This window comes from Zootoca vivipara, chromosome 11, assembly GCF_965207765.1.
Source record: "Zootoca vivipara chromosome 11, rZooViv2.hap1.1, whole genome shotgun sequence".
NCBI lineage: Eukaryota > Metazoa > Chordata > Lepidosauria > Squamata > Lacertidae > Zootoca > Zootoca vivipara.
Window position 1 is genome coordinate 34,709,493 of NC_142594.1, and position 27,899 is coordinate 34,737,391.

The window sequence follows — 27,899 nt, forward strand, 5'->3', positions numbered from 1 at the left end:
TTTCATAGCATTTGTCCTGCTTTATTAGGTTTATTAGAAATACTGTGTGCATGCTGAGGTTGGGAATTCAATGAGATGGGAAGAGCCCAACCCTCCACATTTCCTGGAAGAAGAAAACGCCACTCTGAGGCCACACATTTAAAGCACCATGATACCACTTTAAACTGCCATGGCTTCCCTCAAACAATTATGGGAGCTGTAGTTTGTCAAATGTTGCTGAGTTGTTAAAGGTAAGGAAAAGGGACCCCTGACCATTAGGTCCACTCGTGACCAACTCTGGGGTTGCGACGCTCATCTCAGGTTATTGGCCGAGGGAGCTGGAGTACAGCTTCTGGGTCATGTGGCCAGCATGACAAAGCCACTTCTGGCGAACCAGAGCAGCACACAGTTGTTAGGAGGCCCCTATTCCCTTCACACAGCTTCAATTCCCGTAGTGCTTAACAGTCAAACCTTCTTCCCATGGAACTCTGGGAACTGTATGCCATGGGCCAGGAGTCGGCTTCACCTGCTGATCAGCAGCCTGAAGGAGCAGGAGGCAGAGTGACTCCACCTGCTGCTGATCAGCCTTCTTGCTCCTGATGAGAACCAGTTGGCTCCAGATTTCTTAAGCAGGGTTTCCAGCCTCAGTCAGTTGCTGGAAACAACATTCGTCGTTCTTAGCCAGACCTTGCTGCTTCTTGCTTCTCATGACTGTGACCCCTCGGCTTTCTTGACCCCTGGATCATCTGACTACGTGAACTGAGATACTCCTGGACTGAATGTTGCATATGGACTCTGCCTCCAGGCAAGTACCCTCCCCTGAGACTCGGCTGGTTGGCTGGCTACTCCCTCCACTGAGTTCTTGTCAGTTAAGTATTTCTATTATTTTATTTGATCTGCCTCCCCTTGGCTACACTTACGTACCACTTTAAAAAGTCTCAAAACAACTTAAAATTATCAAAGTGTACAGGATAGAAAATTTACAACACACCAAACAGATAAAAGAACATTGATTGATTAAAAGTATTCCTCTTGTTGCATATTAAGTGGCTCCTTGCATGGGGGGAGGTAGGTGCAGAGTAGTAGGGATGTGGGTGGTGCTGTGGTCTAAACCACTGAGCCTCTTGGGCTTGCCAATCAGAAGGTTGGCAGTTCGAATCCCCGCAACGGAGTGAGCTCTCGTTGCTCTGTCCCAGCTCCTGCCAACCTAGCAGTTTGAAAGCACGCTAGTGCAAGTAGATAAATGGGTACTGCTGCAGCAGGAAGGTAAACGGCATTTCCATGCGCTCTGGTTTCTGTCACAGTGTTCTGCTGTGCCAGAAGCGGTTGAGTCATGCTGGCCACATGACCCAGAAAGCTGTCTGGACAAACGCTGGCTCCCTTGGCCTGAAAGCGAGATGAGCGCCGCAACCCCATAGTCTCCTTTGACTGGACTTAACCGTCCAGGGGTCTTTTACCTTTTGGGTGCAGAATGCAATCCACGCTTCCATAAAAATGCTGCATTGTTATTTATGTAAACTGGGGTGTAATGATCCTGCAAACAAGTTCTTAGTTTATTAATAAAAAAGCATGTGACCTTATTCCAATGAAAGATAAGTGGATAACCAATTTCTACTTAGCTTTTGGCATGTGCATGACCTCAGAGGACAATGAGGGAAAGTCTTCCATCAGACAATATATCCCGGAAAAGACCCTTGGAGATGGTGTTGGATCAATTAATTCAAATGGGATGAAGTCTTCTGTGGAAAATGGGCCATCTCTCAAAGAGTAATTAAAATATAAATGTTATATTATAATTAACCTCTCATACTTCGCATAAGCTCTTTTTATGAGGTAAAATATTTCTTTTTTGGTTCTTTAAATTCTGGAGTCGCGTTAAATATAGACAGGACAGATCCCATCTAGTTGTAAAGATGTTATACACAGGCTGTGAACCTGGGAGCAAGAGTGGTTGGTCAATCACAAAAATAATAGTCAATAGTAGGAAGAAACATTTCTTAAGTTTTTAATTATAGGCTGCTTTGATGTGTAGGATTTTTGCATCTGCTCTCACAAAGACAGGGGCTTCAAAACACAAATGCCCTATGAGTCGGGTTGGTGAAGGCTTGCCCATCACTAATTCACATACCATTGGATGAGAGGATGGGGGTTGAAGTGAAAGTTCATCTTCCAGGAGGTTGTAAAAGGTCCCAAGTTCAATCTCCAGTACCGTATCTCTAGGTAGGCCTGTGAAAGATTATTGTCCGAAACTCTGGAGAGAGCTGCTGCCAGTCAGTGCAGACATTGCTGAACTAAATGGCTCAATGGTTTGACTCATTATCAAGCAGCTTCCTAGGTTTGTATGCATTTCCTAATCAAAGTCCCTGTAGAACCTGGATGGCTTTGGAGTTTAAATTATTTCAATCTGTCTGCACATATGGTCCTCACAGCCCCCAGTAGTTTCAATAGTTAAGGAGTAGCAGTCCAATAATTCTATGGCCCCATAACCTTGTGTTTGAAGGGCCTTCCTACTTGTTCTGAGCAGGATCTTGCCCCAGAGCCCTGCCCTGATGGCACCACTGCCTACCATGGATGAACAGGCTGAGAAAAGAAAGTCGTAATGCTTCTTCTCGGACTCGTGTCAGCCAGCAAGTGCCACAGCTCCCCGACACCCCGTTGCTCGCCCTTCCAAATCCGTTGCCTTCAGTAGCCAAAGTTTCAGCGTAAACCCACAGTTAGGTGTCCGGAAAGTGGCTTTGTCTTCAGAATTGCTGAGGTGATAGTCTCCCCCTAATCCTGCTGCGATTGCAAGGGTGTGTGTCCTAATGATGATGCATGGCACCTATTATCCCGTTAGTGTTAATGGAAGGGAGAGACACCGATTAGCAGAAGAATGAACACCAGCCTATTATGCACAGTTAACATTAAACTGCTTGTGGAATGCTGAGGTATTTTTCTACAGAGTTTAAGGGCCTCTCCCTCACTGAGAGCTATTGTCTGCTCTCCAGGGTGATGGCCTCTCAAGTCACTTGCAAAGAAATGGCTCTTCACTTTATTTTATTTTTTTAAAAAATATGGATTTATTGTACCAAAGCATTTATTTGAATACACTTGTCCCTCCTTTTGATTCAAAACCCTAGAGCAGGCATCCCCAAACTGCGGCCCTCCAGATGTTTTGGCCTACAACTCCCATGATCCCTAGCTAACAGGACCAGTGGTCGGAGAAGATGGGAATTGTAGTCCAAAACATCTGGAGGGCTGAAGTTTGGGAATGCCTGCCCTAGAGGTCTCTGTTGGGGCCATGCCTGAAAGCTTCAGCTATAGTTCCTTGCGGTGCTCCGGCTGTAGGCTCCACTTCCTGTTCAGTAAAGGTTGAACCAACATACTCTTGATAATGTGTCTGTTCTGGTTGACAGTTAACCTTTGCAAAAATCTTCGCTGCAAGATGCCCACTGATTTAATGCCGCCGCCTTGTCAGGCAGAGATTCTATACATTGAATATTCAATCTCACTGCTGTTGCAAACGGAACTTTTCCTCTGGGAAGGAGCTATACGGGCCATGTTGGGGAGTTTGGAGTATGAACTTCCTCCTCAGCTAATTATGAGCCATAATTAAGGACTCGGCTACATTAGTAAAGAAAAATCATTTTCAATGCATTATAACACTGTGGCAACAGTTAGCGCTGTAGAGTTTCGTCTTTCGCCAACGTCATTTCCTATTACGACGTTTACAACGTGTTTTCCTGAAATGTTTTTTTAAATGTGTCTAGATCCATCCTATGTCAGCTTGAGCACCCACAGTGGTTCATAAGGTGTTATAGGCGCCACCAACAAATCTAGGGAAAGGGCATCCTGCGTTGCTGCCAATGCCTAGGGTTGCCATATGTCCGGGAAATCCTGGACATGTCCTCTTTGGGGAAGCCAACATGCCCAACCGGGGGGGGGGATTTTTACATTTTAAAGGAAATGTTCAGGTTTGAGGGTTTTTTTGGGTGTGTGTGTGTGGCTCAGGTGAGGGTGAGGGTGGCTTCAGGCTGTGTGCCTCTTTTTTTGCTCTTGGAAGACATGGCAACCCTACCACTGCCAGGTAAGGGGTAAGGGGAGGAACAAAATGAAAGAGGAGCCTGTGCGGGGATTGGGCCTGTGTAGTATCATTATAATCACCCAGGAGCACACCTGGACTATGAACTTACTCCTTTAGGAGGGTGTGTGTGTGACTCCACCCAAAACGCAATTGACCAATCATCCAGATTTAGGAACTACCCATCACAGGGTCTTGCCAGGATTCTCACTGAGTTTCTTACACTCCGCACAGGTACAAGGTCTCTGTTGTACACGTGTTTGCATGAAAAAGCCGAACTTGTCGATTTGTACAGCCCAGCTATCTGCGTACACAGGTAGTTAGATGGAACACTCTTGCATTTGAACAACTATACAAGTGTACAGCTCAACTATTTGTGTAGAGAGGTGCACAGATTGAACACGGAGGCAATTATGCTTCTGAATACCAGTGGCCGAAAACCACAGGAGAGAGGAGTGCTCTTGTGGCTTGAGTCCTGCTTTCAGGCTTCCAACAGGATGCCGAATTGAATGGGCCACTGGCCTGATCCTGCAGGCTCTTCTTATGTTCATGTTTTCAGGATTCACAAATGGCCCCTGGGATCATACGGTACTACAAGCACATTTCCTATATTCCCCCCACTGCTGATCTTCGCCATTTCACAACTGAACACAACAAACCCTAAACTTGCTAGATATATAAGTTTATATCATGCAGATGCTGCAGTCCTTGTTGACTAATGACATCAAAAGAATTTTTTTTAAAGTATTGCCTAACAGCATTTAAGTGCTTTGTTTTACAGGACCATATATATATATAAATTAGACATGCATGATATTCAATACTAGTTGTTGTTCAACGTTTTCTTCTAGGATTAGCCAATAAAAAAATAATAGTCAATATAATTATGCACGCAAATGATGTAGCTGGATGTTCTTCAGCATCAGGCCTTCAATATCTGACAGCATATCAAAATAACTCTTGAATGGTGTGCCTGCCATCCACTTGAAAGGCTCGGTTGATTAATTGTCACACCAAGAGGGGTGTTGATGCATGGCGCTGTCAGCCACACAGAGCTTAATTTGAGCAAGGCTCAGCCCCAGAAACTTCTTCTTAAATCCCAATGCTCAGCCCTGGAGAATGCAAAGCATGGTGGAAGGAGGGTGATGCATTTCTGAGCATGTGCAAAGTGCTTTCCCCTCCCTACCACCAGTCAGCCTGCACTCCTGTTCCAAATCAGAGGGCAGGGCAGAGTGGCCTGCATTAGTGGAATGAAAGCTATTTGGCTCAGGATTTCTGAGGGATTCAATTTTAGTTAGGAGGGCTCAGTGGCCCAGCACCCGCTTTTCATGCAGATGATCCTAGCATCCCCAGTTAAAGCAAAGGTTTCAGGTAGGTGGGGAAGGCCCCTCACCTGATCCTCCTGAAAGCTTTTGCAGCCAGCCTATGCAGCCAGCAAAGAGCTGGATGGACCAAGGGTCTGATTCAGTAGTACAACAAGGCAGCTTCAAGAGAGCCAGTGTGGTGTAGTGGTTAAGAGCGGTAGACTCGTAATCTGGGGAACCCAGTTCGTGTCTCCACTCCTCCACATGCAGCTGCTGGGTGACCTTGGGCTAGTCACACTTCTCTGAAGTCTCTCAGCCTCACTCACCTCACAGAGTGTTTGTTGTGGAGGAGGAAGGGAAAGGAGATTGTTGGCCGCTTTGAGACTCCTTAGGGTAGTAATAAAGCGGGATATCAAATCCAAACTCCTCCTCCTCCTCCTCCTCCTCCTCCTCCTCCTCCTCCTCCTCCTCCTCCTCCTCCTCCTCCTCCTCCTCCTCCTCCTCTTCATGTGACATCCAGGCAGGCCTGCTCTTCAGCTAGGGATGCTTCAAGAAAAAGCTTATGATGAATACCTAACCTGCACCTCCTGGGTGAATGTGCATATTGGAAGGCAGTTGTCCTTTGGTTTTGCACTTTCTCTGAATTCTATGATGCTGTTTTTGGCTCCGAAATGGATGAAACCATGTTTACTAATGTATATTCCAGGATGATGTGCCTTTATAAATGTGTATTTTGAGAGAAGTAAGTTTAGAAATGCACATTTTCTGAGGATTCATCCAAAATACATATTTATATACACATTTTGGTGCAGATTAAGAAGAGAGGCAGGATTGGTGCAGATTAACGAAGAAATAGGATAGAAGAAATTCACCTCTGAATACATGCAAAGGTGATACAGACGGGAAAAGGACTGATCTGTCCAACCCTCTCTTCATTTAAGAAATTAAGCCCTGTAGCTGCATCTCCAGGATATCTAAACATTAATCTAGATTTGAATAAAAGAGCAGGAATTCCTAAATGCCTTCATAAAGGGCGAGCAGTGTTGTGGAGATGTTGCACTCCTGTATTCTGCTGCTCTTTGCATTTGCAATTCAACCATCTTGTCTTCTGGCATTTGAATTGTTGCCTACAGACTATAAATGAGCTAATAATAATAATAATAATAATAATAATAATAATAATAATAATAATACAGCAAAAATAATTTTGCAAGATAGAGAGTAACTAAGTGACTTACATTTTAAGAGCATAGAGTATATAATAAAATCAGGAAAACAGAACAATGAATTATAATAAGTAATAGACGATGAAAATTATTACAAATTATTGCTTGCCTTTCAGCCTAAGGTCCCAGGGTGTGTTGCAGCAACTAAAACACAACATTAAAACACAATTATTGCACAGGACGCGGGTGGCACTGTGGGTTAAACCACTGAGCCTAGGGCTTGCTGAGCAGAAGGTTGGCGGTTCGAATCCCCGTGACGGGTTGAGCTCCCGTTGCTCTGTCCCATCTCCTGCCAACCTAGCTGTTCGAAAGCACGTCAAAGTGCAAGTAGATAAATAGGTACCGCTCCAAGCAGGGGAAGGTAAACAGCGTTTCCGTGTGCTGCTCTGGTTTGCCAGAAGCGGCTTTGTCATGCTGGCCACATGACCTGGAAGCTGTACGCCGGCTCCCTCGGCCAAGAACGCGAGATGAGCGACGCAACCCCAGAGTCAGTCACGAGTGGACCTAATGGTCAGGGGTCCCTTTACCTTTACCTATTGCACAATATTAAAAACAGTTTAAGACTACTTAAAATAACTTAATCCATAAAAGCAAACCTCAGCATCAAAGACATATCAGCAAAGCAAAAACATCTTAACTTGATACCTACATGAACATTCATCACTTAATGATGGCTGTCACTCAGACGTGTAAATAGTTTACTGTGGAAGTCAGGGCACTTGAGTTTCATAATGCTGCATGCAGGATCTGTGAATGCGCCTTGCAAAGTGAATGTGCCTTGATGCTAAAGCTGACGGGTTGTGAAGATGTATTTGCGAACAGTTTGGGATCTGATTGAAACAAACCAATAGCCACCTGATGTTCAAACCACATAGCAGGGATGGGGAACGTGTAGCTTTCCAGTCGTTGTTGGACTGCAACTTCCATCAACTTCAGCCTGCCTGGCCCATGCTTAGAAGTGATGGGAGTTGTTGTGCAGTAACATTTGGATGGCTGAAAGTTCCTCTGCCCCTGACATATACGATATGCTACCCTGGGTCGAGATCCAAGGGAGCTAGGCGAGAGAACAGTGTGTTCATCCGAGGAGGAGTAACAAGCAGTAACAAGATGATTAGGCTAGGGGAAGCCAATATGGTCCCCTCCAGATGTTTTAGAGCAGTGGTCCTCAACCTTGGGCCTCCAGATATTTTTGGCCTACAACTCCCATGATCACTAGCTAGCAGGACCAGTGGTCAGGGATGATGGGAATTGTAGTCTCAAAACATCTGGAGGCCCAAGGTTGAGGACCACTGTTTTAGAGGACTACTCCCACCATTCCTGAGAATTGGCCATGTTGCCTGGGACTGATGGGAGCTGTTGTCCAAAACATCAGGAAGGCACCAGCTTGGCGAAGGCTGACATGAACAGTTTCCATATGGCCTGGATTCCTGAGGGCCACCTTGCAGCTTCCTGAGCCTTGAGAGCCAAGTCTTGGCTTCTTCTCTGTAGGTGACTTAGGAATGGACTACAAACCTTTGATTTCCACGATGTTTCGTTCACTGCCAAAGCATAGCTCTGGTTCTTTTAAGGGCTTGGTTGTATTTTTAGCACTTCCTTCAGCAATTGTTGCATGGCTGCCTCTGAATTATTTGGAATCTTAATTGGTGGAGCAGATGCAAGAGCAAGGATAGGAAAGAGGAAAAAAACAGAAAGAAATCCCTGCTGAATTTTCAAGGACGTGCTTGTCAGGCCTTTGGGAGACATTTATGCTTTAAGGTAACACTCTGGAAATGTTTTTTTTTCCTCTTGTATGTTACGAGCAATGGAATGATTCCCCCCCCCAAGGGCTGCACCTTAGTTATTTTGCTTTCTGTTCCAGCTAGCAATATCATACCCAGGGCACATAAAGGATAAATACTGCATTTTGGATACCTCCCCAGCCTGCCATTCCATTCTAATGATATAACAGATAGACCCACTGGCATCTGAGTTTCCACCCTGGCCCGACAGTTGTAAATGCCCCAATTTCAAGATAAAAAAGATTTGATTTTTGTGTCCGGACTCAGAATAAATTAGCCGTGGGTCCACACGCTACATCATAAGCAGATGCAGTCCCATAAATGAGCAGAACACGAATGAAACACGACACTTTAGATGGCGAAGGAGTAAAGCTGGAGGTTTGTTGGGGAGAATGTAGGAGAAGATAACCTCCTTTACCAGTTGCCAGAAACGGCGGGAGGGGAGCGTGGCCACCGTGAGAACAGGATCATAGAATCATAGAACCAACTGTAGAGTTAGAAGGGACCCTGTGGATCATCTAGTCCAGTGATGGCCAAACTTGGCCCTCCAGCTGTTTTGGGACTACAATTCCCATCATCCCTGACCACTGGTCCTGTTAGCCAGGGGTGATGGGATTTGTAGCCCCAAAAAAGCTGGAGGGCCAAGTTTGGCCATCACTGATCTAGCCCAATCCCTTGCAATGCAGGAATATGCAACTGTCCTATCTCATGCTCTAATCTGCATCCTTGGCATTATCAGCACCATGCTGTAACCAACTGAGCTATTTAGGATGCTGGGCTCGATGGATTGGCCTGATCCAGCAGGCTCTTAGTTTCTTAACCGCTCCCCTTTCTACCAAGCACACTTTATGATGTGTTATGAACATATGGAGGCACCCTACTTCTAGTTTAAGTGGCTTGCAGAACAGTTTTCCTGCCTCAATTTACCACCCTTAAAAATTGTGCATGACTGGCAAGCGCCCAAATGGAGTATCTCGACTGCTGGTCACGAAGACACAGATGCAAACCCCTGTCCCTATTTTTATCACTGAAATCTTAGAAGATATGCACAAATGATTGAATCAGCAGCCCACACTTTTGAGAAACCCCAGCTTTAAAATTATATAGACCTGAAAGAAGGAAAACTTGCTTCAAAAACTGGTCTAATGACTGGTGACTGCTTACAAATGGGACCTGCAAGATCTTGACTGCGAGTGTCATATGCAGGGCTTATTCGTGCTTACTTTTCTCTGCTCTGACATGAGTGTTGAAGCCTGGAACGCTGCCCGGAAAGAGTGGGGCAAAAGATAACTGTGGCTAAGTCCATAAGGGTTGGGGTGCTGGCTTAGGAACCTGGGAGACCCGAGTTCAAATCCCTGCTGAACCATGAAGCTCACGTGACCCTTGGGACAGTCACTGTCTCTCAGCCTAGCCTACCTTCTTTAGAGCAGGCAACCCCCAAACTCTGCCCTCCAGCTGTTTTGGGACTACAACTCCCATCATCCCTAGCTAACAGGACCAGTGGTCAGGGCTGATGGGAGTTGTAGTCCCAAAAGAGCTGGAGGGCTGAGTTTGGGGATGCCTGCTTTAGAGGGTAAAATTGGGGAGGGAGAAAGAAACAACTATGTAGGACACTTTGAGCGCCTTGGAGGAAAGCTGAGATAGGAATTTATTATTATTATTTTATTTTGGGGGAACGCTTGCAGCATGGAGTGCTCCTGTTCATTGTGGCAGCCAGTTGCCTGTGCCCTCCTCTCCAATAGTCCTTTCCATCCCCTCTCCCACTTGGTTTCCAGTCATTGGTTGTTTGGAGCTCCTCCCCCACCTTCGGTCCCCCCCTCCCCACCAAAAATTTGTTGTACTTCTGCAAAGCTTCATGTTTCCACAAGACTGCTAATGCATCCGTTTTGTGTGTAGATCACGGGAGGGGAACCTGTCCCCCCCCCCCAGAAGTTGTTGGGACTCCCAGATTCCTATCACCCCTGGGACTTCAAATGTGCTTTTAAAGGTACGTGGCCTATGCAGTCTTTGTTAAAGGTCCAGGTCTGGTGTTTTTGAGTCGGAATCTGGTTTCTCTTCAGATCGTATAAATCTTTCTCCTTTCCCCCCACAGCTTTTGTTACATATTTAATGCAAAACCAAAATGTAGTCTGGGCTGATATCTCCCCCCCCCCCCAACATGCCAAAAGATCTGAAAAGGTTTGCAACAGGTTGCAAAGATCTTGAATTTAAGAGGGGGAAAACACAGGTTTTAGAGCACAATTTATGACTGCACATTTTTTTTTTGTTTAGCTGTTAAGACTCCTACCAGATGGAAACTTTACTTGTCGTTTTTATGTAGTGCCACCATATTTTATTTTTATTTTTTTTAAAAAAGTGGGAAGGAGACATTGTCTCAGATATAGATGTCAGCTGCTTAATCACCTCCCAACTATGATTTCTAGGTCTGGATGTGGAGCAGGCGTTATGTAGATAAAAATATTTCCTTCGGTAAAATCCACACACTAATTTAGAACAATTTTTCGATCCAAGTTTCTTTTCTTTATTCCTTTCTTTACAGAGGAGATTAAATTCTATTTAGGCTCCTCTCTTTTTAGCTACATTAAAAGACAATTCAACATTGGCAGAAAGTTTTTTCTTCAAATGGTAAAGTTTCTTTAAGAAAAGCCTCTAGCAGCTGGTAGCCCTCCTTAGTGATAACATTTCCCCATTTCCCACCCAAATTTACAGGGAAAAGTGGGAGGATGTTCAAGGAAAGCATTGAGACACACCAATAAGAAAGGAGAGAAGCTGATTAAAATTTATCACGTCTTACGCAGAAAGCGCCATGTTTTAAATGAGGTTCCCTAATAGTACTAAAAAGATGAAGCTTGCAGTTGTTGCCAATGTTTGATACACTCAGAGTAGACCTACTGAAATCAATGGTCAGGACTAACTTTGATTCATTCAAAATAAAAAAATTCCTTCCAGTAGCACCTTAGAGACTAACTAAGTTTGTCATTGGTATGAGCTTTCGTGTGCATGCACACTTCTTCAGATACACGCACACGAAAGCTCATACCAATGACAAACTTAGTTGGTCTCTAAGGTGCTACTGGAAGGAATGTTTTTTATTTTGTTTCAGCTATGGCAGACCAAGACGGCTACCTACCTTTGATTCATTCCGTGGGTCCGAGTAGAACTTGGTTGGATACAATTCTTAGCCCCTTTTTTGCTGGAAAAGGGCTCTGCACAAGATAACTGAGAGCCTTTGTCAGTCAGATAGGATTTTACTGGTCTAGATGGACCAATGGACTGACTCAAGATAAAGCAGCTTAATGGGTCTCCTTATATTTTTACTAATGTAGCAGAGTCCACAGTAGGTAACATTATAAATGTGTTATAACACCATGACACCAGATGGTGCTGTAGAGCTAAAATCGGAACTCTGACATTTTCCATTGTAAGTTTTTAAACGGTTTTTTTCAGAGCATTTTCAGAACATTTTTTAATAGCTGTGTAGATGCAGCCTGTGTTTGCCCATATTTTTTTCAAATGCACTTAAATGCAATTTTTTAAAAAATGCACTTAAAAAGCCGTACCACGTATAACTGTACAGTGGTACCTCGGTTTATAAACACAATTGGTTCCGGAAGTCTGTACTTAACTTGAAATGTACTTAACCTGAAGCGAACTTTCCCATTGAAAGTAATGGAAAGTGGATTAATCCGTTCCAGACAGGTCCGTGGAGTACTTAAACTGAAAATACTCAAACGGAGGCGTACTTAAACCGAGGTATGACTGTACCTACTTCCTCTCTAATACAAATGAAACATGCCACAAAATCCAGGAAAGGGGAGAAGAAAGCAACATATGGTACAAAAATGATTTTATTCAGGAGTATTACATAAAATATGATTGAGACACAGTTTGGTGCTGCAATAAAGTGTAGCCAGCTGTGTGAATTAGTTAAGCCAAAAGTACATTTCATACATGTTTTGAGAGTCAATAAAGTGGTTTACATTGGATCAAACGGCTATATGATTTAAGCAGAAATTAATACATAATTATAATGGATTACTCAGCCAATGCAGTTTACACTTTGTGAGTAGCTGTGGATATAAAAAGGTATTCTTGTGTTTATTTTATAAAACATCCATTTCTGCTAGCAAAAAAGTATATAAAAGAATTGGACATGCAAAAAAATAAAATAAAATAGAATTAGAAGAATGGTGAATACAGGCGGCTTATTTGTTCTTGGCAGCTAAGGGCTTCCGGCTGATCTTCTTGGACTTATCATTGTTCTTTTTGGGTGGTTCGGGGTTCGCCTGCATGTGTCTGCCATAAAGGCTATGGAGAAACAAGGAACAGAAGGAACATGTTTAGTACCTTCCCTGAACTCAAGTGCAGCATATAAAACAATTATTACAGTACTACTATCATCATCATTATTAATTTAGTTATACCCAGCTTTTTCCCCTGATGGGAGTCAGGGAGGCTTAGTAAACAAGTGTATCGTTTTATTAAAAATTATCAGTCCTGACAACCACCTCATCCTCCATTTGTGATTGTGTTGGACATGGCTCACTGGCAATGAGCCCATTCTCCATACATCATTGTTCCATATGTATGCTGTTGTCTTGCAATATTATTATTATTATTATTATTATTATTATTATTATTATTATTATTATTAATATAATATACTCAAAGCTGCTTACAACATTGAGAAAAATACATCCCAAGGCTTGTTTATCCAATACATCCCAAGGCTTGTTTATCCATTAAACAAGGATCCAACTAGTCTGATCAAATATCTAGGCCTCAGCTGCCCCAAAGAATCACTGCCCCACTGGACACCACCATTTGGGCAGTGGTTCATCCCAGGTTTCTTGCAGTCCTTCACAAGGGGAGGCTGATGGGAAAGGGTTCGTAGTTGACACAGGCAGAGAAATTAAAGCAGAATAAACTTGTGCAGGGTGGGCGGGTGGTCAGAATGACCCATTCTGTGGACCGTGCTGGGTGTTCATAATGTTCATCAACCACGAGGAATGTGACGGCAAATTGCTGGAAACATAAATAATGCGTTGGAAGGATTTACTCCTGCTTGCTTGAACTCGGAAATGGGATTTCAAGGTCGGTTCTGTGCTGTGACACCCCCCCCCCCCACCTTCTAAGTCTAAGACGAGGGTAGCCAAAGTGGTAGACTTGAGTTCCCACCATCCATGACCATAAACCATGTTGGCTGGGGCTGATAGCAGTTGCAGGCCCATCATCTGGAGGGGGACCAGGCTGGCTACTCTTGTTCTAAGACGTGATCGTATTGTGTAACATATGCCAGCAATTTGTTTGTATTAAGTTCATGTTCTATTTGTTTTTGTTGTTAAAATTTGAATAGTAATCTATCTATCTATCTATCTATCTATCATCTATCTATTTTTTAAAAAACTAGTTCTGCATGCTATGACATTTCTACCACTTCGAAGCCAAAGCATAAGAGTTTTTACACAACAGTTTTGCTGAAGGAAGATCCAGGCTTCTTAAATTCTTAACCTTGGAGACATTGACAAAAATTGGGTTGAATTGGCAAGATGGAATGTCGATGTAACAGAGAGTGAACTGGCTGCGTAACCAGAATACTCGAGGGCTTGATAAAGTGACACAGAGCAATGGTGTCAGAGTCTTCTCTGCCTGCTCACACATGATGGATTGTTGCAAGAGAGCTACCAACACATCAATGCCACATTAATACAGACCCCTGATTAAATGTTGACGAAGTATCCTACAATTAAGATTGCTGGCACTCACAGGAAAGCTAAATGGACTCTAAGGCTGAGAGGATTTACACTGAACACCAGAGAGCAATTAATGGATAATTTATGAGTAATTCCTACTTAAAGCAAAATTAAAAGCCTTTGAGACAAAACAGGATACAAATGTAAACTTGCTCTGTTGACAAAGAACCTTTTGGAAGATACTCTGCATGTCAAGAAAGAAAAGCGATCCCAAAACTTTTCCTGCTCTGGCGGAAGTGATGGGAATAGCTCAAGAAAAACCCGGCACCTGTTGTATGCAAACATATTCTCAACCAAGTCTGACACACAGCCGTCAGAATGAATTACTCTTTATTCTATCTTCTTTAAAAAGCCAAATAGTCACATTCTAGAAGTAAGGGCATTGGGGAAGGGCTGTAACTCAGCTGCAGATCACATGAACTATGTTAAAAAAAATTCCATGCTCAATTCTTAGCATCTCCAGGTAGATCTGGGAGAGACCTGTTTGAGAGCTGTTGCCAATCAGTGCAGACAAGGGTTGGGAAAACCTGTGGCCCTCCAGATGTTGGGCCAAGGTTCTTGATCAGTTGGTTATGGACCGAAGATCTAGGTGGTCTTGGAGGAAACTGGTTTTCTAGATCCATTTCAATTGGGGTTTAGGCCTGATCTTGGCCCCAAAACTGCTTTGATCACCCTGTATGATGGGAGAGAGACAAGGGAAACAGTTCCCTGTCAATGCTCGTCAACTTCTCAGCAGCTTTCAATACCATCAACCATGCTATCAGAGTTGGGGGTTCAATAAGGCTTACTCCCAGGTAAGTGGGGTTAGGACTGCAGTCTCAGCGCTTCAAAGAAACAGATGAACTCCAAACATCTGTTCTTCTCAGCAAGTGTCATCATAAAGTAAACTAGTAATTATTATTATTTGCATTATTCACCAGTTACTACATAAAATGTCTCAAAGCAACTTAGAATTGCATTCCAGGCTCTCTTCGGTGAATATGCTGGCAAAGAGAGACTCTCATATGTAACCATGATAACATGGAGGCAACAATAAAAGTTATTCATTAATGATTTGCAATAACAGGATGGTAAGATAAGGATCGCAGAACAAATTCTGAGTAGGCAGCCACTTATAGTGCAGGGGACACAACTATCTAGGTTGGACTGCTTGACCCTTGAGTGTGTGTGCAAAAGCCAAGAGAACAAGCATAGAGAGGGGCATTTCTAATGATTCTATCCTCAGATATATGTATATCACAGGTGGTGCTGTGGGTTAAACCACAGAGCCTAGGGCTTGCTGATCAGAAGGTCGGCGGTTCGAATCCCTGCGATGGGGTGAGTTCCCGTTGCTTGGTCCCAGCTCCTGCCAACCTAGCAGTTCGAAAGCACGTCAAAGTGCAAGTAGATAAATAGGGACCGCTACAGCGGGAAGGTAAACGGCATTTCTGTGCGTTGCTCTGGTTCGCCAGAAGCGGCTTCGTCATGCTGGCCACATGACCTGGAAGCTGTACGCTGGCTCCCTCGGCCAATAATGCGAGATGAGCGCCGCAACCCCAGAGTCGGTCACGACTGGACCTGATGGTCAGGGGTCCTTTTACCTTTATGTGTGTGCAAGTATCAGAATCTACAGTGTGCAAAGAAACTCTGAATATTACGTATTTAAAATGTAAAAATAAAATAAAATACACTGAATCCTAACAAGTTTCCATTTGTCCTTCTTGTTAGTGCTACCAGTACATGTTCACACATTAGCTGTTGATTATATAAGGCCAAGTTAAAAGACTAGCTTGCAAATTACTCTTCCCCACAACGGCCAGTTGGTGCGGAGATGGTGATTTTTAAACGGGATGCTCTATGCAAATCTCCGCAGAGCAATAATGAGATCATAGCATAAAACCAAGATTTCATGTTCTTCAGACATCTGTAATTATGCTGTGTGGCAACTAAAAAGTTGTTGGCGCTATAATCGTAACTGATAAATGGCACGGCCTCTCTAAACAACGATGCAGCCAGACCCGCCGCATTGTGTGCAGATTCCTCATTAAGGAAAAGGGCAAATAGTTTTCTAGAGGATTTAATGTCAGTCTGAAAATACTTTTAAAAAAACACACCAAAAAACGAAACCCTCCATAAGAAGATTTTCTGGGTTTTTCTTTGCCATAGAGTCTGGTTATAAATACACTCTGCAACAGCACACAAGTGTATATAATATGCAAATCTATAAACGAAACGAAAAAAGGTATCCAAAGAAACACCGTGCAATCTCTACCCTGCCCCACTGAGGGTAACAAATGAGAACACTCTGGCTGCTACAGCAAAACTAACAATAAGGGAGAAAGATGCTCATTAAACTTCATCATTCTGTCCACTTTAATGATGCCTTTACTTAATAAAAATTCCCTGAGCAGTTGCAGGGATATTAGGCAAGGTCTTTGGTTATGTATCAGGGGCCTAAGCTGTCACTAGCAAGCCTGCAGTTCAGGAGGGGCATCCCCAGGAGGAAAGGGCAAATGCAGCCTCCTTTGTAATAAATGCAGAGAGAATCAATAACTGCAGCTTGGTACATTACTTAAGCATTTAAGAAAATAGGTGATCTGTCTAAATTAAAGTGCGAAGTGCTAAATGCTGCAATTTAAAGCATAAATCAAGAGGCCTGAAAACCTCAGACACTGAAGCTATAAATCCTTTTATTAAGGCTTATAACTTTAACAAGGGCTATTAAAGGGGCTGGAAAATGGGAAAATATTTTGAAAGTAATTCCACTCCCAGTTCAGTTCCCTTTGCGAAGCACTGAAAATGTCAACAGGCCAAAGCTTATGCCTTTTTGAAATGGTTGGGCTGAAAGGGGACCAGAGCAAACTCGACTACAAATAGATACGATGCTCTTGGGGGAAAAGCTCTACATGTTTGTGCATGAGTTAGACTGTTCCATTCAAAATCAGCTGAAACTATTATTATTAATGATTATTATCATCCCCATTATGAAAATGTGGCAATGCAAGACGCCACCTTAGAAATAGGAGGTTTATGCTTCTCTGGGAAGATGCATTCATTTCTCACTGCATGGTTAAGCCACATACTCGGTTCTGGAGAAAGTGCCGTTTTTAGGTGCTTTAGCACTATGCCCGAGTGGAATAACTTGCACAGCAGAATGAAAATTTTCCTGCAGATTTCAGAATGGAGACATTGCTGCTCTCTAGCCTGCCTCAGACTTATTTCATCACGTTGTATAGAAATAACAAAAACCGTGAAAGCACTAAATCATATATATATATATGCAACACCGGAGGGGATGGAATACATAACACATATGCAAATGTTTCTGAAGAGGCGGATAAGGCTCAAAAAGTGCAACGTTCAGTGTGCAAAAAGTCCAATGTAATAAGGTGCTAAAGTCTCTCAGGCGTCCTCGTCTGTCCTTGTTATTTCATCATGTTTGCTTGATGCCACAATATTTTGGCCTATTCTGCAATAACGCACCTATATTTTCATATTTTGAATTATGGTGCTGGAGGAGACTCTTGAGAGTCCCATGGACTGCAAGAAGATCAAACCTATCAATTCTTAAGGAAATCAGCCCTGAGTGCTCCCTGGAAGGACAGATCGTGAAGCTGAGGCTCCAATACTTTGGCCACCTCATGAGAAGAGAAGAATCCTTGGAAAAGACCCTGATGTTGGGAAAGATTGAGGGCACTAGGAGGAGGGGATGACAGAGGACGAGATGGTTGGACAGTGTTCTCAAAGCTACGAACATGAGTTTGACCAAACTGCGGGAGGCAGTGCAAGACAGGAGTGCCTGGCGTGCTATGGTCCATGGGGTCACGAAGAGTCGGACACGACTAAACGACTAAAACAAATTTTTCATCATTTGGTCTTTTACAAAAACCAAGCATGAACAGTAGTACCTCGGCTTACAAACACTTCCGGTTACAGACTCCGCAAATCCAGAAATAGTACCTTGGGTTAAGAACTTTGCTTCAGGTTGAGAACAGAAATCGTGCCATGGCGGCGCGGTGGCAGCGGGAGGCCCCATTAGCTAAAGTGGTGCTTCAGGTTAAGAACGGACCTCCGGAACGAATTAAGTTCCTAACCAGAGGTACTACTGTATTTCAAAATGGGCAGGAAGGGGGTGGCAATGTTACTGATATGCTGTGCCAGTTACGACTCTGCCTTGAGACTTCTGTGTTTAACGGGAAAGCTCAGGAGGGGAAGGGAGGGCCATATATTGCTATATTTAAAAAAGTGAAAATCCGGACACACAGGTTGTTGAGGGTTTTTTTTTTCAAAGTTGTTGAAGTTTCTGAGCTATTTTTAAGAAAAACCACCCAAAACAACACTGCCAACATAGGTTGTCGTATGTCCGGATTTTCCCAGGCATTTTAGCGATTTCCACCCGGATACTGCAGTATTCTGGCTATGTCTGGGAAATCCTGGACATATGGGGACATGGGGTTGTTGCACACTTCTCTATCACTCTCTGCAGTGCTTGAGCCCTCACACATTCTTTTGCATTCTCAAGCAGGGCTACCGCCCTCAAAAGCCTTGACTCCCCTGGTGGTTGCCTTCCAAAAACTTTGCCCACAGAGCAAAATGGGGTCTATCATTTGGTTATTTAGGTAAATGGGCAATTCTTGCGTAGCAGGGCCAGTCCACCTCTATAGTCTTGTGGCCCAGAAGAATCCGAATTACCTCTAGATGGCTGGCCCTATTATACCCACTGGTGTCACTCAGCTAGAAGAGCATCATGTGCTTTATTGTGTGGGCGAAAACCAGTCACCTGACTTCACTGTGACATCAGGCGGCAGCAAAAGTTCTAGGAGTACCCCCAAGCAGCATACCTGCTCCTTCAGAGGAAGTGTAACCCCATCAAGAGCAGGCAACCTCCTATCCATCCAGTCTAGGGAACTGCCCACCAGCAGCGGTTCAGTCTTATCTGGATTAAGCTTGTTTATTAGCTCTCATCTAGTCCATTACTGAGACAAGACAACGGTCCAGCACATCCACTGCCACACCTGCAAAAGTAAAGGAGAAGTAGAGCTGTGTGTCACCAGCATATAGCTGACAACGTACTCCCAAACTCCAGATGACCCCACTCAGTAGTTTCATGTAGATCAGGCATCCCCAAACTTCGGCCCTCCAGATGCCCTCCAGACTACAATTCCTATCTTCCCCGACCACTGGTCCTGTTATCTAGGGATCATGGGAGTTGTAGGCCAAAACATCTGGAGGGCCGCAGTTTGGGGATACCTGATGTAGATGCTAAACAGCATGAGGGATAAAATAAAACCCTGAGAACCTCACAATGAAGGCTCCACAGGGCCAAAGAGAACTCCTCCAACATCACCCTCTGGAGATGACTACCCAAGTAGGACCAGAACCACCGCAAAGTGGTGCCACCTACCCCAACTCAGACAGTTGCTCCAGAAGACTACCATGGTTGATCATATCAGAAGCGGCTGAGAGGTCAAGGAGAATTAACAGGAGCACATTTCCCCTGCCACTCTTACATCTGTCATTATACCAAAAGCAGTTTCTGTGCCAAAACCAGGCCCAAACCCTGACTGAAATCCTGATTGGATCTAGAAAAATCAGCTTGCTTCTAGGCTGCCTGGATATGGCCTGTGATGTTCTTATGTTATTGCAGGATCTCTCTTTCTCTCTTAAAAATGGACAGAAAACTGTCAAAAGTTGGAAAGCTTTTCCAATAGTATGGCTGGACGCTCTGTGCAAGGGAGAGTGCCAGCTGCAAATATAGCCCCAATTTGAGGAAGAAGGATTCTAGTTTTGCATTATATGTTCGGTGGGATTAGTGCTGCTCTCTTCCCGTTGCCATGGCCCACATTACATGAGAGTAGAAAGCCTAGAGTGTGGGATACAAAGTCATATTTACAAGCCTGAAAATACATAACAAGGGTGATTAGATATAGGCTCCAATCCCATGGTAATTCCCAGACCCAATTTTGAATTCACATTTTAAATAGCATGGCACGATGTTTCTTTGTTTGTTGTTGTTTTACATCTCACAAAACAAAAACACTCGCGAAAGCACAAGATCACCACTGAGGCCTTGTGGAGAAGAGCCTGCTAATTAGCAGCTGCTCCCATTATCTGTCCCATTATCAGTAGAGTGTCAGGGTTGTACATATGAGTAATCCGCATGACTGTGTCAAAACTGTACAGGTTGCAAAGGGGGTCCTTCCACTTATTCCTCAGCACTTTCAAAGCCAAGCAACCCACCATCAATTAAGGAATGATACAGACATTATGAAGGGCCTCAGCAATTCTTCATAACCTATCACCATGGAGGTAAGACTGATTGAGAGTTTATTCGGGTGTGACTCTCCCTCTGTGCCAGCCAATCTTTATAGTAAAACTGCAGTGAAAATGTCACTTGCTGTAATGAACACAGATCATAAGTTAAGCCTCTCGGATATTTCTCCATTAGTTCTCATAAGATTTTTCCCCCCTGCGTTTGTTACATTTTTTTCAGGAGGAGGGGTGGGGGGAATAAACATGGAACATAATCGTCTCGTTGTTACTTAAAATGATCGTGTTAAAATTGTAACTGAGCAATAAGCAAACAGAGACAGTGCCAGAGGTGTTAGCATTGCTCACGTTCCGATAGTTAGCTTTCTAGATTGTCTTAGGTCTCTAAGGGCTACATAGAAGATAATGAACTGGAACACATCAAAATTAGGAGGAATAATCAAATCATTGGGTGTACCAAGGTGATCCATCCTGAAGCTTTTATGTATCTCAGTGTGTTCATGGAGCATACTTGTAGTGCCAGCCCACCCTATATTTCGCTAGCACAATTCAAAGTGTTGGTGCTGACCTTTAAAGCCCTAAATGACCTTGGCCCTGTATCTGAAGGAGCATCTCCACTCCCATTGTTCAGCCCAGACACTCAGATCCAGCTCTGAGGGCCTTTTGGTGGTTCCCTCATTGCACGGTTACAGGGAACCAGGCAGAGGGCCTTCTTGGAAGTTGCACCTGCCCTGTCAAGGTGATATATAACTATACAAGGGTGGCGCTGTGGTCTAAACCACTGAGCCTCTTGGGCTTGCTGATCGGAAGGTCGGCGGTTCGAATCCCCGCGACGGGGTGAGCTCCCGTTGCTCTGTCCCAGCTCCTGCCAACCTAGCAGTTCGAAAGCATGCCAGTGCAAGTAGATAAATAGGTACCACTGTGGCGGGACGGTAAACAGCATTTCTGTGCACTCATCATAGTCCTCTGTGTGCCAGTAGCAGTTGAGTCATGCTGGCCGCATGACCTGGAAAGCTGCCTGTGGACAAATGCCCGCTCCCTCGGCCTGAAAGTGAGATGAGCGCTGGAACCCCATAGTCACCTTTGACTGGACTTAACCGTCCAGGGGTACTTTACCTTTTTATAACTATACAACTTTTAGAAGACCTCTGAAGGCAGCCCAGTATAGGGAATGCCGTATTTAATGTTTGATGTTTCATTGTGGTTTTATAATTGCTGAAAGCTGCCCAGAGTGGCTGTGGCAACCCAGTCAGATGGGCGGCATAATAATCATAATCTATTACTTATATGCCACCCAAACCATGTGTAGGTGCTGTGGTTCACCAGAGTCAGGGATGAAAATGGGATGCTTGTATAAGAAACCCTGTGGCATGGATTTGCCTTTCCCCAAGACTGTTTCCTCTATCGCAGGCCTATGTGATAAAGAGTTAAGTTGGGAGTGACAGGATCTCCTATGCATTGACACTCATGAATGTAACACAGGTGTAAGGCACTCAAACAGTGTCAGTTGCAGTGTTTGGATGTCATGGTAAGCCATACATAATGGTTTAGCACACACATGCCCAGTGTTCTCACTTGGTTCCTCCCTACTCCCAGAGTTCTCAGATTCAGACAGGAGGGGGCATTATAAACCTGGATCCTTGTGCCAAAGCCAATGTCTGACAGGAGGAGGGAGGGGAGCCTGGCCCCAGCACTCATTCATAAACCGTGCTTTGTGAAGTCTCAAGTGTTCATCCTAGCTGGGTCAGTGTACGTTCTTCTTACCTGGCTATTTTATCTGTTCATTTATACTGTCACTGAAAAGTATTACTATCCAATTCCCTTGGCTGAATGCTTGAGAACCACTTGCTGTGGTTTACTGTTGGTAACCCTGAAAGCTTTGGTACATAAAAGAGTTTTATATCTGTTCTTCTAATGCAGGGATATTGATTAATCATACAAGTTAAATATGTGTTGCAGCTTCAGGTAGAAGGAATGTTTCTGCTCATATATATATAGGTGCACAGGAATACCAAATGTTTCTCATATGTCTGCCAACGCATTTAACTAATCCTACAAAAAGAGAGAGAGACAGGGACCCTTGATGTGTTCATCTGCTGATTGATGATCATAGAGAGTAGAGACCCAAGCATGAAATCTTAATGCAAAGACATTTCAAACTGCAGCCAAATCACTAGGGAAAGACAGTCAAACAACTTAATTCTGCAAAGTTTGTGACAACGTTATCGACTTTAAGAATTGGTCCTGGTTTTTCCTACTTTAACTGTCTGCCGATGCTCAAATATTTACTACTGTGCAACACCTCACACTGACACTCCGTAACATCAATTCCTATTTTATCTTAACTTGAATTAAAACATAAATGCTCACAGGCTGTATTTTTTAAGCAAGGTACATGCAGTATATTTTCCTTCCCAGGGTGGTTTAGCACCAAACACACCTGCTACTATGATATAAAATCATTTTATATTGAATGTCCACTAGGCTACAAAATTGCCATGTAAAGTTCATATATTTTTTTAAAATACTCTCTTCAAGCTTGGAGAAAAAGCAGTGAAAGGGGCTGGAATCACAGATATGCTTATTTGGAATCAAATTCCAGTGAAATCCATAATACTTATTTCCATTTAACTTTGCTTCTGATCAGGACCCAGCAAGGACAAATTCTCAACACATAGAAAAATTTGAATATATATTTCTGATACATTGAGCTGTTGATGCCTTTGATTATTTGGCTGCATCTACTTCAAATTCTGTATTTAATTAAAACTGGTACAGACGGTCCCTGCATCGTTAGAGTTTGAGAATAGCAGATGCAAAACAGGCAAGGTGATATCATTTATTGGAGCAACCTCAAGTATTTCTTATAATCAGGTATATAAGTGAAGATGAGTATACAGTTTATGTAACTAACCGCAACACATTTCCCCCCACTTGCAGCACAATATGCATTATTTTCAACTGGGAACTAACACCTTATCAGAGTAACTGAAAATGTAAATACCCCAATCTAATCATGTCTTGTAAATTGCAGTGGCTTTGATAGCCACCAGGGCATCAGCCACTTCCATGCAAATGCACCTATGTGGTCCTTGCAGAATTCTCATCTCCACCAAAGACGCTCATCCCTATCACAAAAGGTAGCTAAGCAGCCACGCCTTTTAAAAATGTGTTAATTTTGGCTGTGGAAATATATACAAAAAAATAATAATCTCCCAATACAAATAAAAACAACTTCCAGATTTCAAAGCGCACCAGATATTTCCACTTGGCTTACAAATGCTAGAACTCAGGAAGAGGTATTATTGATTGGTAATGAGCTTCCACTGAGATTGAATTAGCTGATAAGTGACTTGATGTTCATTACTGTCATCCCCAACGATAGGTTCAGATAATGGCATTGGCAGCTGCTGCTGCTTGCTGGCGTGAGGTCCAAGGCAGACATTGAACTGGAGCTTAGAAGGCAAAAGGAGCCTCACTTACTTCTTTTTGAGTAATCCCTTTTGCGATCTTGGGCAGTGAGCAGAGCACATGTACTGCAGACGGAAGGGCCCTTGGCTTCTCCAAAAAGGACTTGGTAGCAGCAGACCTCTCTCTACTAGGGTCACCAAAGAGCTGCCGCCAGTCAGAGTCTGCAATATTGAGCTAGATGGACCTGGTCCAAGCCCACTTCTTCTGTTCATATGCTGAGGCACTTCCTTTCCTTTCTGTGGTTCTTTATTACAGTAATATATGGAGCTTGTTTGTTTGTTTAGTCGTTTAGTCGTGTCCGACTCTTCGTGACCCCATGGACCAGGCACTCCTGTCTTCCACTGCCTCCCGCAGTTTGCTCAGACGCATGTTCGTAGCTTCGAGAACACTGTCCAACCATCTCATCCTCTGTTGTCCCCTTCTCCTTGTGCCCTCAATCTTTCCTAGAATCAGGGTCTTTTCCAGGGAGTCTTCTCTTCTCATGAGGTGGCCAAAGTATTGGAGCCTCAGCTTCACGATCTGTCCTTCCAGTGAGCGCTCAGGGCTGATTTCCTTCAGAATGGATAGGTTTGATCTTCTTGCAGTCCATGGGACTCTCAAGAGTCTCCTCCAGCACCATAATTCAAAAGCATCAATTCTTCGGCGATCAGCCTTCTTTATGGTCCAGCTCTCACTTCCATACATCACTACTGGGAAAACCATAGCTTTATATATGAAGCATAGATGCTTTAAAATGTCTAAAAGGCACCCCTGCCTTCAGCTGCTTTTGACTCACTATGGAGAAAAGGATCAGCCCTCTGTTGCGAGACTGCATCTCTCATCATGCCAAGACATTGGCCACACTGGCTGGGCCTGATGCGAACTGGAGTCCAACAATGTCCGGAAGCCACACCCCTGCTTTAGCATGTCCACAAAGGTGTTGGACAAAGTTAAGCAGCAGGTGGAAACCAATTCCAGGTTTCCAGCTGCAGTCATTGCTGGTGCCCTTCCGCCAGCCTGTCAAAGTGTGTTATTTGGAGGCTCATGCGCTACAATCAGCGCATAAGCCCATAAGATGCCACACTGGAGCTCTTGCACTGTTTGAAAGCATTACTATCAGACTGTGTATACATATAAAGTGACAATTTGATTAAAGGCCCACAAATGGTGGATGCTCCCTCTCCCTAAATTACTATTCAGAGTGCTTTCAGCACTTAAACAAGGCTGAATCCTATGTATACATATACACACATATATACAGATACTCCTTTTGACTATCAATAAAACCTGCTGTCATCTGATATCTCTCAATATCACTCACAGCTAAGGGTGGTCATGTGCAGCACAATATCCCCATGTGCTATAACCTTATGCCATAATCTTAGGTTTGGGGAATTCTGTGTCCCGTGATGCACAGCTATCTGAACTGAAGGAGATACAAACGGACAATGTCAGCTGAACACATAAAATACGGTGACTCAGTGAAAAGGATAATAAGATATCATCTCATTGAATAGAAAAAAGGAGGATATTAGATAGCCTTAAGAATGATGGATAGGCTTCAGCTAGAGGGGAAATTTCAGCTAGATGCATGGCGATCTGAAACAGATCTGAAAAATGTTTACAGCCTTCAGATGAAAGTCTGATACTGTATTGTGGCAAAGGCATTCATTAAATCGCTTGGGCCAGACAACAGCAGGAGGCATTTCAACCTGTGCCACTTACGCACACACACACACAGAGGGAGAGAGAGAGAAAGAGAGAAAGAAAGAAAGAAAGAGTGAGCGCAATGTGAACACGAAATAAGTGGGACCCCAAAAGGCAAATTTTCACTAAAATAAAACATCAGTGGAACATGCTGAGGACCACACAAGGATTAATCGTCCCTTTACTTTACTAACCTTCAAAACTCAGCTTAACTATCAAAGTAGCTGCAGACGACAGTTTGGAAGCTTCAGCTGGGGCAGAGATGTGTGTGCAGAGCTAAATGGCAACATGAGAACAGGCCTTCTCTGCAGTGGCTCCCCATCTGTGGAATGCTCTCCCAATGGAAGTTTGCCTGGTGCCTTCATTACACACCTTTAGGTGCCAGGCAAAAACATTCATTTTAAACCAGGCCTTTGGTTGATCTGTTTGACATCCTATACCCTTTTAAAATGTGGCTCTGTGTGTGTGTGTGTGTGTTATCGGGTTGTTGTTTTTATTCTGATTATATATGTTGTGATCTTTTCTGTGAACCGCCCTGAGAACTCTGGGTATAGGGCGGTATATAAACTCAATCAATCAATCATAATAAATGCTTGACAAGTATGAGGTGGGTGCTTGCTCCCATATGCAACTGAGTGTGCAATGACCGTACCACCCACTGGCTTTGGAGGATTACCAAATGTCAGTGCGGTCCTCAGGTTGCATGTGATTGCTTACTATGGCATTGTGTTCGCATCCTGCTCTTCTGTACATTAGGGGTAAAAATAACCAACAAAAAATTATTATGTGAACTAGAGGGCCAAATTTACCCCCCCCCCCCCCGGCCAAACCTTATTTTTCCATAAGACTGCATCTACAACTGCATGAAGGAAGAAATGAGGATTGTGAACCAGGCAATGCTACGGTAGGAGTCAAGTGGCAGCCTGTTCTGTGATCACAGCCATCTGTTGAAGTAACAAGAATCACAATTGCTCTCTTAGCTGGTTACACACACACATTGGTCAGTGTATTTTAAATACGGTAACTGAGTAGCATGAATGGTATTGAGACTGTAGATGAGGTCTGGGGGAATGTAGCACTGTTCAGACTACTTATATTTAAAACAATTAAAAAATTACAACCAATGATGAGCTAAAAACCAGATAGAGACACATGTTAACATTTCACATGTCTGGATAGGCTCGACTAAGTGACTTGGAAGGGTCAGCTCTTAACGGTCTAGGGGTTGTAATTGTTTTTCCCTGTAACTGAGATGCTCTACTGTGCTTATCTGTTGTTGGTATTTATTGTTTGCAAGCCACTTTTGGAATTCATACGAATGGAAAGCAGCATAGAAATACAAACAACGAAGCAGAGCATTCAACCTCTCCAATCAGTAGTGTGCTTGTGCATACAGTCATGTAGAAATAGGTAGGGGGGGGAGAGCTTGCATGTGTGAGCCGCACTCTGACCCTCACTACACTCTGCATCTGGTGAATCAAGTTTAGCCCCTCTTAAGTGATGGAGAAAGAACTAAAAAGAGCTTTGATATTATGTGGGAAGTCAAGTCTGAGGGGATGAAAGAAAGCCTGAGTTTAGGGTCAAATAAGTCCAATACTTTGGACACCTCATGAGAAGAGAAGACTCCCTGGAAAAGACCCTGATGTTGGGAAAGATGGAGGGCACTAGGAGAAGGGGACGACAGAGGACGAGATGGTTGGACAGTGTTCTCGAAGCTACAAACATGAGTTTGACCAAACTGCGGGAGGCAGTGGAAGACAGGAGTGCCTGGCGTGCTCTGGTCCATGGGGTTACGAAGAGTCGGACACGACTAAACAACAACAACAACAACAACAACAAAGTAAGGGCCAGGCAGAAGTTAGATCGTGATCTTCTGGCAGATCTCTGCATGATTTACAGTAGATCACCAACAGTTGTATACCCAACTGTTCCACAATAGCAACAACTCCCCCCCCCCCCGCAAAAAAAAGGCTGCTGAAACAACCACAAAAACTTGGAGAAACCCTTTAATGGATTTTTGTGTGAAATGGATTTAATTTAATGGATTTTTGATACTGAAAACAATTGCCCAGATTGAAATGAACTCAGAAGTGTCCTTCCTCTTAATTCTAAATGTATGCTCACCTGCCGTTCTAAGCTATTATATCGTACCTGCCTCCAGTTGATGGACTTCAGAGTACTTTGGGAAAAAACAAAGGATGGTATTCAACCAAATTTTACTCAGGGTAGACATATCAAAATTCATGAACATGACTAAGTTAAGTCCATTAATTTCAGTGGTTCTATTCTGAGCAAGATTTGGTTGACTACCACCCAGAGTATGAGCGATGAGCTCGACGTATGTTTATCCTCTCTATAAAGGAGGGTGTTCATAGCGCTCGTAGTGTTATATG

The 27,899-nt window shown here is 43.6% G+C and overlaps 1 protein-coding gene across 1 annotated transcript in view; it reads right to left on the reverse strand.

The window, feature by feature from the left end:
- Positions 1-12,177: 12,177 nt before the first annotated feature.
- The window catches only part of RSU1 (Ras suppressor protein 1), a 66,253-nt gene continuing 50,531 nt past the window's right edge, over positions 12,178-27,899 (reverse strand). The window contains exon 9 of the mRNA XM_035129135.3: positions 12,178-12,655. Within this exon, the coding sequence (XP_034985026.1) occupies positions 12,553-12,655 (103 nt within the window). The 3' untranslated portion in view covers positions 12,178-12,552. The remainder of the gene's footprint in view (positions 12,656-27,899) is intronic.